General features: G+C 44.3%; 1 protein-coding gene across 1 annotated transcript in view; it reads left to right on the top strand.

The window, feature by feature from the left end:
- The first annotated feature begins 1,219 nt into the window (after positions 1-1,219).
- The window catches only part of LOC110506082 (SH3 and multiple ankyrin repeat domains protein 3-like), an 85,626-nt gene continuing 73,499 nt past the window's right edge, over positions 1,220-13,346 (top strand). Inside the window, exon 1 of the mRNA XM_036964122.1 lies at positions 1,220-1,449. Coding sequence (XP_036820017.1) covers positions 1,246-1,449 — 204 coding nt within the window. The 5' untranslated portion in view covers positions 1,220-1,245. The remainder of the gene's footprint in view (positions 1,450-13,346) is intronic.

Below are 13,346 nucleotides of genomic sequence, written 5' to 3'. Positions count from 1 at the left end.
TGATGTCTTGAGATGTTGCTTCAATATATCCACATAATTTTTGCTCCTCATGACGTCATCTATTTTGTGAAGTGCACCAGTCCCTCCTGCAACAAAGCACGAACACAATATGATGCTGCCACCCCCGTACTTCACGGTTGGGATGGTGTTCTTCGGCTTGCAAGCCTCCCCCTTTTTCTTCCAAACATAACGATGGTCATTACGGCCAAACAGTTCTATTTTAGTTTTATCAGATTAGAGGATGTTTCTTCAAAAAGTACGATCTTTGTCCCCATGTGCAGTTGCAAACCTTAGTCTGGCTTTTTTATGATGGTTTTGGAGCATTTGCTTCTTCCTTGCTGAGCGGCCTTTCAAGTTATGTCGATATAGGACTCGTTTTACTGTGGATATGGATACTTTTGTACCTGTTTCCTCCTGCATCTTCACAAGGTCCTTTGCTGTTGTTCTGGGATTGAATTGCACTTTTCGCAGCAAAGTATGTTCGTCTCTCCTTCCTGAGCGGTATGACAGCTGCATGGTCCCATGGTGTTTATACTTGAGTATTATTGTTTGTTCAGATGAACGTGGTACATTCATGCGTTTGGAAATTGAACCAGACTTGTTTAGGTCTACAATTTATTTCTGAGGTCTTGGCTGATTTCTTTTGATTTTTGCATGATGTCAATCAAAGAGGCACTGAGTTTGAAGGTAGACCTTGAAATACATCCACAGGTACACCTCCAATTGACACAGCTTATGTCAATTAGGCTATCAGAAGTTTCTCTAGCCATGACATAATTTTCTGGAATTTTCCAAGCTGTTTAAAGGCACAGTCAACTTAGTGTATGTGAACTTCTGACCCACTGGAATTGTGATACAGTGAAGTAATCTGTCTGTAAACAATTGTTGGAAAAATGACTTGTGTCATGCACAGAGTAGATGTCCTTACCGACTTGGCAAAGCTATAGTTTGTTAAGAAGAAATTTGTGGAGTGTTTGAAAAACGAGTTTTAATGATTCCAACCTAAGTGTATGTTAACTTCCGACTTCAACTATTGCTTCATAGATGATTATTAGAGCTTGTCTTCTACAAGGGGTGAATTCTAACGTCGGATTTTCACTTAGTCATGCATTCATATCAATGGGAGCAAGACTAAGCAAAAATTTGACAAGTGGAATTTAGGATTCGTCTCAAAATAGTTTGTTCTAAGTTGTTTACTCATAGTTTTCTACTCCTCCATAGCTGAATTCGTCCGGCCTACTGACTATGCCCCGGAGTCCCACGTCCAGTGAGGATGAGATGGCCCAGAGTTGTTCTGACTACTCAGAGGACTCCGCCTCTGACAGCTCCCGTGAAGAGACCATCTACGAGACCATAAGAGCCACCGCCGAGCCGGCCCCCAGACACATGGACGACATACACACTCACTCCCTGGTCGTCCGCATCGTCATCCCTGACCTGCAGCAGACAGTGAGTGTGTGTTTGTTTGTGTTTGTGTGTGTGTGTGTGTGTGTGTGTGTGTGTGTGTGTGTGTGTGTGTGCATGTGTGTGTGCGTGTGTGTGTGTGTGTGTGTGTGTGTGTGTGTGTGTGTGTGTGTGTGTGCTTGCTTGCCTGCCTATGTTTACTCAGGAACGTGTGTGAAGGAGTTGTCTGTTTGTATGAGCCAGAAAGATCAAACCTTCATTGTTTGATGTACCAACTTTTGGGTTACCTTTGGAGTGTTTTTTCACCTATTTTTCTTTTTAAAGGATAGAACTGTTTACTCCTAGACTCATAGACTGAATCATAGGTTTTGAATGTCTTGTAAAATAAGTCTAAGTCTTAGATTACACTTGCTAACATCCTCTCTTTCTCTCGTTTCCCTTTGGTATGATACTGTACATTTGATTTAAGCCAGTTCTGGCCATCCATTATCCTGGCTGTGTTGCATCATTTCGCTTGTCGGAGAACACACGCTGTGTTAACAATCTGTGGGCGTTGTATGGGCGTTGTATCTCGCAAATGTATGGGGACATGTATGTCACTCTGCATTCCTCTGTTATTACCAGACCTGGCTTCAAATACTATTTTAAATGTTTTCAAATACTTGAGCTGGGATTGATTGACCGTGCCTGGTGCAGCATCCCGGCATCGCCTCTTCACTGTTGATGCTGAGACGGGTGTTTTGCGGGACTTGTGAGGCATCTGTCCAGTCTGTCCAGAGTTTGCAACTCTGCCTTGAAGGTCAGCATCCTGGAGTCGCCTCTTCACTGTTGACGTTGAGACTGGTGTTTTGCTGGTACTATTTAATGAAGCTGCCTGACTTGTGAGGCTTCTGTTTCTCAAAATAGACACTCTAATGTACTTGTCCTCTTGCTCAGTTGTGCACCGGGGCCTCCCATTCCTCTTTCTATTCTGGTTAAAGACAGTTTGTGCTGTTCTGTGAAGGGAGTAATACACAGCGTTGTACGAGATCTTCAGTTTCTTGGCAATTTCTCGCATGGAATAGCCTTCCTTTCTGAGAACAAGCATAGAGTTTCAGAAGAAAGTGCTTTGTTTCTGGCCATTTTGAGCCTGTAATCGAACCCACAAATGCTGATGCTCCAGATACTCAAATAGTCTAAAGACGGACAGTTTTATTGCTTCTTTAATCAGAACAACAGTTTTCAGCTGTGCTAACATAATTGCAAAAGGGTTTTCTAATGATCAATTAGCCTTTTAAAATGATAAACTTGGATTAGCTAACACAACGTACCATCACAGGAGTGATGGTTGCTGATAATGAGCCTCTGTACACCTATGTAGATATTCCATGAAAAAAATCAGCCGTTTCCAACTACAACAGTCATTTACAACATTAACAATGTCTACACTGTATTTCGGATCAATTTGATGTTATTTTAATGGACAAAAAAATGTGCTTTTCTTTCAAAAACAAGGACATTTCTAAGTGACCCCAAACTTTTGAACTGTAGTGTGCATTTCAATTAAGTGATATGTAAGTATGTTAAATTAACATTGCACAAAAAGTGGTTGTTTTCCATGTTATTCGATCAAGAAAAATATTTAATTTTCTGTGGATGTTTTGTGACTTTGCCTATAATTAAGTAAGTACCTTTTGATATAAATGTTTGAGGACAGGGTTTTGTTATTTATGGATTCCATCAGAATGACAATCACAGAGAAATGACAGGGCGACAACTGTTAAAATTTCAACAATTGAATCCTGCAAGATACAGTTCTTAAAAATACAACTACCTTTCCTGGAAGATACTGTTATTAATTATTCAACTACCTCTCCAAAGTGGAGATGCTGAAAAAAATCTGTGTCCGTGCTACGGTAGTCTGTATCGGTTCGCTAATTCCAGTAGAGGCCCAGTTCACCCCCCCAAAAATGGAGTATATATTGTTTTTTAAATTCGATTTTAAAGGGGGTGCTGCAACACCCCTATTTCCCACAGCTATGGCAGCATCTTTATCTTCACCACAGATACTGTCAGACTTGGGCCCTGGCAGTGAATAATGGTGTTCCAAATAAGGCACCGTTGCTCTAGAGCACACAAAGAACTGTACATACCTCGGGCTAAACACCTAAACACCACAGGTAACTTCCCCGAGACTGTGGACGTTCTAAGAGACAAGGCAAGAAGGGCCTTCTACGCCATCAAAAGAAACATAAAACTCAAATTAGGATCTGGCTAAAAATATTTCAGTCAGCTATAGGGACAAACTCCCAATTGAGACTGCATGCAGAATCCTGCAAAATATTATTTGTGTACAACACAAAACTCCAAATAATACATATAATTGGGACTATACCTGCTAGTTATCCAGAAAAGAGCTGTTAAATTCTACAACCACCTAAAAGGAAGCGATTACCACACGTTCCACCACAAAGCCCTCACCTACAGAGAGATTATCATAGAGAACAGTCCCCTCAGGCCTCATCAATCTACACACAATATCCCATAATGACGAAGCAAAAACAGGTTTTTACATTTTTTTTGCAAATGTATGTAAAAATAAAAAACTATCACATTTACACAAGTATTCAGACCCTTCACTGAGTACATTGTTGAAGCACCTTTGGCAGCAATTACAGCCTCGAGTCTTGCTCGAAGCTACAAGCTTGGCACACCTGTAATTTGGGGAGTTTTTCCCATTCTTCTCTGCAGATCCTCCTGTCCCACCTGCCCAACATCCGGTGAAATTGCAGAGCGCGAAATTCAAACTACAGAATTATGAATATTTAACTTTCCTAAATCACAAATGTAATATTTCAAAATAAATCTTAACTTCTTGTTAATCCAGCTGCTGTGTCAGATTTCAAAAAGGCTTTACGGCGAAAGCACACCATGCGATTATTTGAGGACAGCACCCTGCACCCAAAACCATAAAAAACATATTTCAACCAGGCACGTGCGACATGAAAGTCAGAAATAGCAATATAATAAATGCCTTTGATGATCTTCTTCTGTTGGCACTCCAAAAGGTCCCAGTTACATCACAAATGGCCCTTTTGTTCAATAATGTCCTTTTTTATATCCATAAAAACTCAGTTTAGCTGTCGCGCTTCAGTCAATAATCCATCCAGTTTCCCTCCATCAAAATGCATACAAAATGAATCCCAAACGTTACTAATAAACTTTTCCAAACAAGTCAAACAATGTTTATAATCAAACCTTAGGTACCCTAATATGTAAATAAACTATAAAATGTAAGACGGAGAATCGTTATTGTCTTTACCGGAGAAAAATACCAAAGAATGCGTTTTCACTCACGCGCTTGGAAACACTACAGCCAAAATGGGAGCCACCTTGAAAAACTACCATTTCTGGCAAATTTTTCCAAAAACCAGCCTGAAACTCTTTCTAAGGACTGTTGACATCTAGTGGAAACCCTAGGAACTGCAATCTGGGAGGACTTCGCCTTTTAACAACACTGTCATCTCAGATTTTCAAAATATGCTTCTCAACCATAGGAACACAATCATTTGTGTAACAGTAGCTAGCTAGCGTAGCATTTAGCGTTAGCATTATCGTTAGCATTTAGCAGGCAACACTTTCACAAAAACCAGAAAAGCATTCAAATAAAATCATTTACCTTTGAAGAACTTCAGATGTTTTCAATGAGGAGACTCTGTTAGATAGCAAATGTTCAGTTTTTCCTGAAAGATTATTTGTTTAGGAGAAATCGCTCCATTTGGTGCGTCACGTTTGGCTACCAAAAATAAACGAAAATCCAGTCATCAATTATCCAAGATGGCGTAGCAGTAGGACGTATTGTCGTGTTGTGTCCCTTGTATATATCGTTTGTTTTCGTTTTTTTTTCTTCACATATCTTTAAAACTTTTTGCTGAACCTCAACTTCTTCTAAATACTCTCCTGCAACCCGCCTCACCCAACGTAGCTATTTTTCCTAAAGTATTTATATTTACTTCGGACCTTGGAACCCCTCAACTGAAGCTAGCCAACGAACTACCAGCTTCAGCAAAACATTGCTAGCGGTCTTCAGCTAACCGGTCATCAGCTAACCTTTAGCTCGGAAAGCTCTCGCCAGTTCGAACAACGCGACTCTAACCAGAGCATAACGGACCTATTTATAATTTTATTTTATTTTTCATCCCCGGATTCCCATCGCAAACGGAACATTTTGAGCTCCTGGGCTACAATATCCAGACCCACGACCGGTCCATCGATGTCACTGCATGAAGAGGAATAAACAGATACCCCCATCGCGACGTCCCCAAAGGCTAACTCTCTAGCCCCTGCTATCTCCTTGCTTGCAAATTCGGCCTGCTAACTGCTATCTTGTTTAGCCCGGTCCGCTAACTGCTACCGTGTTTAGCACCGTCTACTAACTGTTAGCTTGTTAGCACAGGCCTGCTAACCGTCTGAATCGCCGCGTCCCAAACACTCACTGAACCCATATTTACTTTCTATCCCTTTTCGATTTTTAATTTGTTTATACCTTCCGGTAACCTGCCTCACCCAATGTGATACGGAACCGCTATTATCTTTACATTTTTAGAACACACTCAAGAACCTCCAGAAGCTAACCAGCTAACTGGCTACAAGCTATTTGGTCATTGTTAGTTTTCTAACCTGGATAACACTCGCCAGTCCAGCTTCCCTGCCCCATCCACCGCTGCCCCTTGGACACTGATCACTTGGCTACATAGCTGATGCATGCTGGACTGTCCATTAATCACGGTAATCCATTCTGCTTGTTTATGTTTTATCTGTCGGCCCCAGCCGCACTTAGGCTCTGTGTGTAGTTAATCCGACCCTCTCTGCCTAATCAATCGCCATTCTACCTGCTGTTGTTGTGCTAGCTGATTAGCTGCTGTCTCACCTACTGTTTTAGCTAGCTCTCCCAATTCAACACCTGTGATTACTGTATGCCTCGCTGTATGTCTTTCTCAAATGTCAATATGCCTTGTATACTGTTGTGCAGGTTAGTTATCATTGTTTTAGTTTACAATGGAGCCCCTAGTTCCACTCTTTATACCCCTGTTACCTCCTTTGTCCCACCCCCCACACATGCGGTGACCTCACCCATTACAACCAGCATGTCCAGAGATACAACCTCTCTCATCATCACCCAGTGCCTGGGCTTACCTCCGCTGTACCCGCACCCCACCATACCCCTGTTTGCGCATTATGCCCTGAATATATTCTACCATGCCCAGAAACCTGCTCCTCTTATTCTCTGTCCCCAACGCCCTAGGCGACCAGTTTTGATAGCCTTCAGCCGCACCCTCATACTACTCCTTCTCTGTTCCGCGGGTGATGTGGAGGTAAACCCAGGCCCTGCATGTCCCCAGGCACCCTCATTTGTTGACTTCTGTGATCGAAAAAGCCTTGGTTTCATGCATGTCAACATCAGAAGCCTCCTCCCTAAGTTTGTCTTACTCACTGCTCTAGCACACTCTGCTAACCCTGATATCCTTGCCGTGTCTGAATCCTGGCTCAGGAAGGCCACCAAAAATTCTGAGATTTCCATACCCAACTATAACATCTTCCGTCAAGATAGAACTGCCAAAGGAGGAGGAGTTGCAGTCTACTGCAGAGATAGCCTGCAAAGTAATGTCATACTTTCCAGGTCCATACCCAAACAGTTCGAACTACTAATTTTGAAAATTACTCTCTCCAGAAATAAGTCTCTCACTGTTGCCGCCTGCTACCGACCCCCCTCAGCTCCCAGCTGTGCCCTGGACACCATTTGTGAATTGATCGCCCCCCATCTAGCTTCAGAGTTTGTTCTGTTAGGTGACCTAAACTGGGATATGCTTAACACCCCGGCAGTCCTACAATCTAAGCTAGATGCCCTCAATCTCACTCAAATCATCAAGGAACCCACCAGGTACAACCCTAACTCTGTAAACAAGGGCACCCTCATTGACGTCATCCTGACCAACTGGCCCTCCAAATACACCTCCGCTGTCTTCAACCAGGATCTCAGCGATCACTGCCTCATTGCCTGTATCCGCTATGGAGCCGCAGTCAAACGACCACCCCTCATCACTGTCAAACGCTCCCTAAAACACTTCTGTGAGCAGGCCTTTCTAATCGACCTGGCCCGGGTATCCTGGAAGGACATTGACCTCATCCCGTCAGTTGAGGATGCCTGGTCTTTCTTTAAAAGTAACTTCCTCACCATTTTAGATAAGCATGCTCCGTTCAAAAAATGCAGAACTAAGAACAGATATAGCCCCTGGTTCACTCCAGACCTGACTGCCCTCGACCAGCACAAAAACATCCTGTGGCGGACTGCACTAACATCGAACAGTCCCCGCGATATGCAACTGTTCAGGGAAGTCAGGAACCAATACACACAGTCAGTCAGGAAAGCTAAAGCCAACTTCTTCAGGCAGAAGTTTGCATCTTGTAGCTCCAACTCCAAAAAGTTCTGGGACACTGTGAAGTCCATGGAGAACAAGAGCACCTCCTCCCAGCTGCCCACTGCACTGAGGCTAGGTAACACGGTCACCACCGATAAATCCATGATTATCGAAAACTTCAACAAGCATTTCTCAACGGCTGGCCATGCCTTCCGCCTGGCTACTCCAACCTCGTCCAACAGCTCCCCCCCCCCCGCAGCTACTCGCCCAAGCCTCTCCAGGTTCTCCTTTACCCAAATCCAGATAGCAGATGTTCTGAAAGAGCTGCAAAACCTGGACCCGTACAAATCAGCTGGGCTTGACAATCTGGACCCTCTATTCCTGAAACTATCCGCCGCCATTGTCGCAACCCCTATTACCAGCCTGTTCAACCTCTCTTTCATATCGTCTGAGATCCCCAAGGATTGGAAAGCTGCCGCAGTCATCCCCCTCTTCAAAGGGGGCGACACCCTGGACCCAAACTGTTACAGACCTACATCCATCCTGCCCTGCCTATCTAAGGTCTTCGAAAGCCAAGTCAACAAACAGGTCACTGACCATCTTGAATCCCACCGTACCTTCTCCGCTGTGCAATCTGGTTTCCGAGCCGGTCACGGGTGTACCTCAGCCACGCTCAAGGTACTAAACGATATCATAACCGCCATCGATAAAAGACAGTACTGTGCAGCCGTCTTCATAGACCTTGCCAAGGCTTTCGACTCTGTCAATCACCGCATTCTTATCGGCAGACTCAGTAGCCTCGGTTTTTCGGATGACTGCCTTGCCTGGTTCACCAATTACTTTGCAGACAGAGTTCAGTGTGTCAAATCGGAGGGCATGCTGTCCGGTCCTCTGGCAGTCTCTATGGGGGTGCCACAGGGTTCAATTCTCGGGCCGACTCTTTTCTCTGTATATATCAATGATGTTTCTCATGCTGCGGGCGATTCCCTGATCCACCTCTACGCAGACGACACCATTCTATATACTTCCGGCCCGTCCTTGGACACTGTGCTATCTAACCTCCAAACGAGCTTCAATGCCATACAGCACTCCTTCCGTGGCCTCCAACTGCTCTTAAACGCTAGTAAAACCAAATGCATGCTTTTCAACCGTTCGCTGCCTGCACCCGCACGCCTGACCAGCATCACCACCCTGGATGGTTCCGACCTTGAATATGTGGACATCTATAAGTACCTAGGTGTCTGGCTAGACTCTAAACTCTCCTTCCAGACCCATATCAAACATCTCCAATCGAAAATCAAATCAAGAGTCGGCTTTCTATTCCGCAACAAAGCCTCCTTCACTCACGCCGCCAAACTTACCCTAGTAAAACTGACTATCCTACCGATCCTCGACTTCGGCGATGTCATCTACAAAATTGCTTCCAACACTCTACTCAGCAAACTGGATGCAGTTTATCACAGTGCCATCCGTTTTGTCACTAAAGCACCTTATACCACCCACCACTGCGACTTGTATGCTCTAGTCGGCTGGCCCTCGCTACATATTCGTCGCCAGACCCACTGGCTCCAGGTCATCTACAAGTCCATGCTAGGTAAAGCTCCGCCTTATCTCAGTTCACTGGTTACGATGGCAACACCCATCCGTAGCACGCGCTCCAGCAGGTGTATCTCACTGATCATCCCTAAAGCCAACACCTCATTTGGCCGCCTTTCGTTCCAGTTCTCTGCTGCCTGTGATTGGAACGAATTGCAAAAATCGCTGAAGTTGGAGACTTTTATCTCCCTCACCAACTTCAAACATCTGCTATCTGAGCAGCTAACCGATCGCTGCAGCTGTACATAGTCTATTGGTAAATAGCCCACCCATTTTCACCTACCTCATCCCCATACTGTTTTTATTTATTTATTTTTCTGCTCTTTTGCACACCAATATCTCTATCTCTACCTTTACATAACCATCTGATCATTTATCACTCCAGTGTTAATCTGCATAATTGTAATTATTTGCATACCTTCTCATGCCTTTTGCACACAATGTATATATAGACTCCCCTTTTTTCTACTGTGTTATTGACTTGTTAATTGTTTACTCCATGTGTAACTTTGTGTTGTCTGTTCACACTGCTATGCCTTATCTTGGCCAGGTCGCAGTTGCAAATGAGAACTTGTTCTCAACTAGCCTACCTGGTTAAATAAAGGTGAAATAAAAAAAAATAAAAAAATGCCGAACTTTTTTCCAAATTAACTCCATAATATCGACTGAAACATGGCAAACGTTGTTTAGAACCAATCCTCAAGGTGTTTTTCACATATCTCTTCGATGATATATCCTTTGTGGAAGTGTGCTTTCCGTTCTGAATCCCAGGACAAAATGACCGCAACTGGAGATTACGCACGAATTTAGGCAAAGGACACCGGTCGGACCCCTGGAAAATGTAGTCTCTTATGGCCAATCTTCCAATGATATGCCTACAAATACGTCACAATGCTGCAGACATCTTGAAGAAACGACAGAAAGTGCAGGGTCGTTCCTGCTGCATTCACAGCCATATAAGGAGACATTTGAAAACAGAGCTTCAGAGATTCTGCTCATTTCCTGTTTGACGTTTCATCTTTGTTTCGCCTGTAGAATGAGTTCTGTGGCACTCACAGATAATATCTTTGCAGTTTTGGAAACGTTAGACTGTGTTCTTTCCAAAGCTGTCAATTCTATGCATAGTCGAGCATCTTTTCGTGACAAAATATTGCGCTTTTTTTTATCCAATAATGAAATAGCGCCCCTATAGGCTTAACAGGATAATAAAAGTGACAGCCATTGAAAATAGTGGTAGGCTGAATTTTCTTGGGGGGGGATGGTTTGTCCTTGGGGTTTCGCCTGCCATATCAGTTCTGTTATACTCACAGACATTACCATAACAGTTTTAGAAACTGTATAGTGTTTTCTATCCATATCTACCATTTATATGCATATCCTAGCTTCTGGGCCTGAGTAACTGGCAGTTTACTTTGGGCACACTTTTCATCCGGAATTGAAAATACTGCCCAATACCCAAGAGAGGTTAAACTCTGTCAAGTTGGATGGGGAGTGTCACTGCACAGCCAATTTCAGGTCTCTCCAGAGATGTTCGATCGGGTTCAAGTCCGGGCTCTGGCTGGGCCACTCAAGGACATTCAGAGACTTGTCCCGAAGCAACTCCTGTGTTGTCTTGGCAAGGTGCTTAGGGTTGTTGTCCTGCTGGAAGGTGAACCTTTGTTCCAGTCTGAGGTCCTGGGCGTTCTGGAGCAGGGTTTCGTCAAGGATCTCTCTGCGATTTGCTCCGTTCATCCTTTCCTCGATCCTGACTGGTCTCCCAGTCCCAGCCTCTGAAAAACATCCCCACAGCATGATGCTGTCACCACCATGCTTCACCGTAGAGATGGTGTATGGTTTCCTCCAGACATGACGCTTGGCATTCAGGCCAAAGAGTTCAATTTTGGTTTCTTGAGACCAGAGATTATTTTTTTATCATGGTCTGAGTGTGCGTTAGGTGCCTTTTGGAAAACTCCAAATGGTCTGTTGTGTGCCTTCTACTGAGGAGTGGCTCCCGTCTGGCCACTCTACTATAAAGGCCTGATCGGTGGAGTGCTGCAGAGATGGTTGTCCTTCTGGAAGGTTCTCCCATCTCCACAGAGGAACTCTGGAGCTCTGTCAGAGTGACCATCAGGTTCTTGGTCACCTTCCTGACCAAGGCCCTTCAACCCCGATTATTCAGTTTGGCTGGGCGCCCAGCTCTAAGAAGAGTCTTAGTGGTTCCAAACTTCTCCCATTTAAGAATGATGGCGGCCACTGTGTTCTTGGGGACTGCTACAGAAATGGTTTGTCACCCTTCCCCAGATCTGTGCCTCGACACAAATTATTGTTAATTCTAATATGTTTTTGTTAATGTTTTGTGTCTTCTCACTTTTGCTAATTGTTAATTTCACTTGCTTTGGCAATGTAAACACGTGCTTCCCACGCCAATAAAGTCCTTTTGAATTGGAGGGAGGGAGGGAACACCTACAATGAACAACTGTTTTTCTGTCCCTCCACTACTCAACACTCTCTTGCTTATACAGTATGTCCATCTCTCTCTGTTTCTCTTTGTAATCTTAACTGTTTCTTTTTCTCCCTTTCTTCCTCTGTCTCTCCCCTTTATCTTTATCTATGTCTCTCTGCTCACTCCTATAAATGGGAAACATGTTGTTGAAATATGGAACGGTTATGACTCCCTTGGGATAGTTGTAGACCGTATTATCTACCAAGAGAATTCTCTTCGATTATAATCACAGTTGTGTACATCCCCCCAAGCAGACACCTCGACGGCCCTGAAAGAACTTCATTGGACTCTATGTAAACTGGAAACCACATATCCTGAGACTGCATTTATTGTAGCTGGGGATTTTAACAAGGCTAATCTGAAAACAAGGCTCCCTAAATTTTGTCAGCATGTCGATTGCGCGACCCGGGCTGGTAAAAATTCTGAATCATTGTTACTCTAACTTCTGCGACGCATACAAAGCCCTCCCTCGCCCTCCTTTCGGCAAATCTGACCACGACTCCATTTTGTTGCTCCCAGCCTATAGACAAAAACTAAAACAGGAAACGCCTGTGCTCAGGTCTGTTCAACGCTGGTCCGACCAATCTTATTCCAAGCTTCAAGATTGCTTCGATCACGTGGACTGGGATATGTTCCGGATAACGTCGAACAACAACATTGCAAGTGCATCGGTGATGTTGTACTCACGGCGACAATTAACAATTAACGGCGACTTTCCCCAAACAGAAACTGTGGATGGATGGCAGCATTCGCACAAAACTAAAAGCGCGAACCGCTGCTTTTAATCAGGGCAAGGTGACCGGAAACATGACCGAATACAAACAGTGTAGCTATTCCCTCCGCAAGGCAATCAAACATGCTAAGCGTCAGTATAGAGACAAAGTAGAGTTGCAAAATCAACAGATCAGACACAAGAGGTATGTGGCAGGGTCTACAGTCAATCACGGATTACAAAAAGAAAACCAGCCCCGTCACGGACCAGGATGTCTTGCTCCCAGGCAGACCAAATAACTTTTTTTCCCACTTTGAGGACAATACAGTGCCACTGACACGGCCCGCAACCAAAACATGCGGACTCTCCTTCACTGCAGCTGACGTGAGGAAAACATTTAAACGTGTCAACCCTCGCAAGGCTGCAGGCCCAGACGGCATCCCCAGCCGCGCCCTCAGAACATGCGCAGACCAGCTGGCTGGTGTGTTTACGGACATATTCAATCAATCCCTATCCCAGTCTGTTGTTCCCACATGCTTCAAGAGGGCCACCATTGTTCCTGTTCCCAAGAAAGCTAAGGTAACTGAGCTAAACGACTACCGCCCCGTAGCACTCACTTCCGTCATCATGAAGTGCTTTGAGAGACTAGTCAAGGACCATATCACCTCCACCCTACGTGACACCCTAGACCCACTCCAATTTGCTTACCGCCCAAATAGGTCCACAGACGATGCAATCTCAACCACACTGCACA

The sequence above is a fragment of the Oncorhynchus mykiss genome, chromosome 26 (genome assembly GCF_013265735.2).
Source record: "Oncorhynchus mykiss isolate Arlee chromosome 26, USDA_OmykA_1.1, whole genome shotgun sequence".
NCBI lineage: Eukaryota > Metazoa > Chordata > Actinopteri > Salmoniformes > Salmonidae > Oncorhynchus > Oncorhynchus mykiss.
This window is presented reverse-complemented; position numbering and strand designations above follow the sequence as displayed.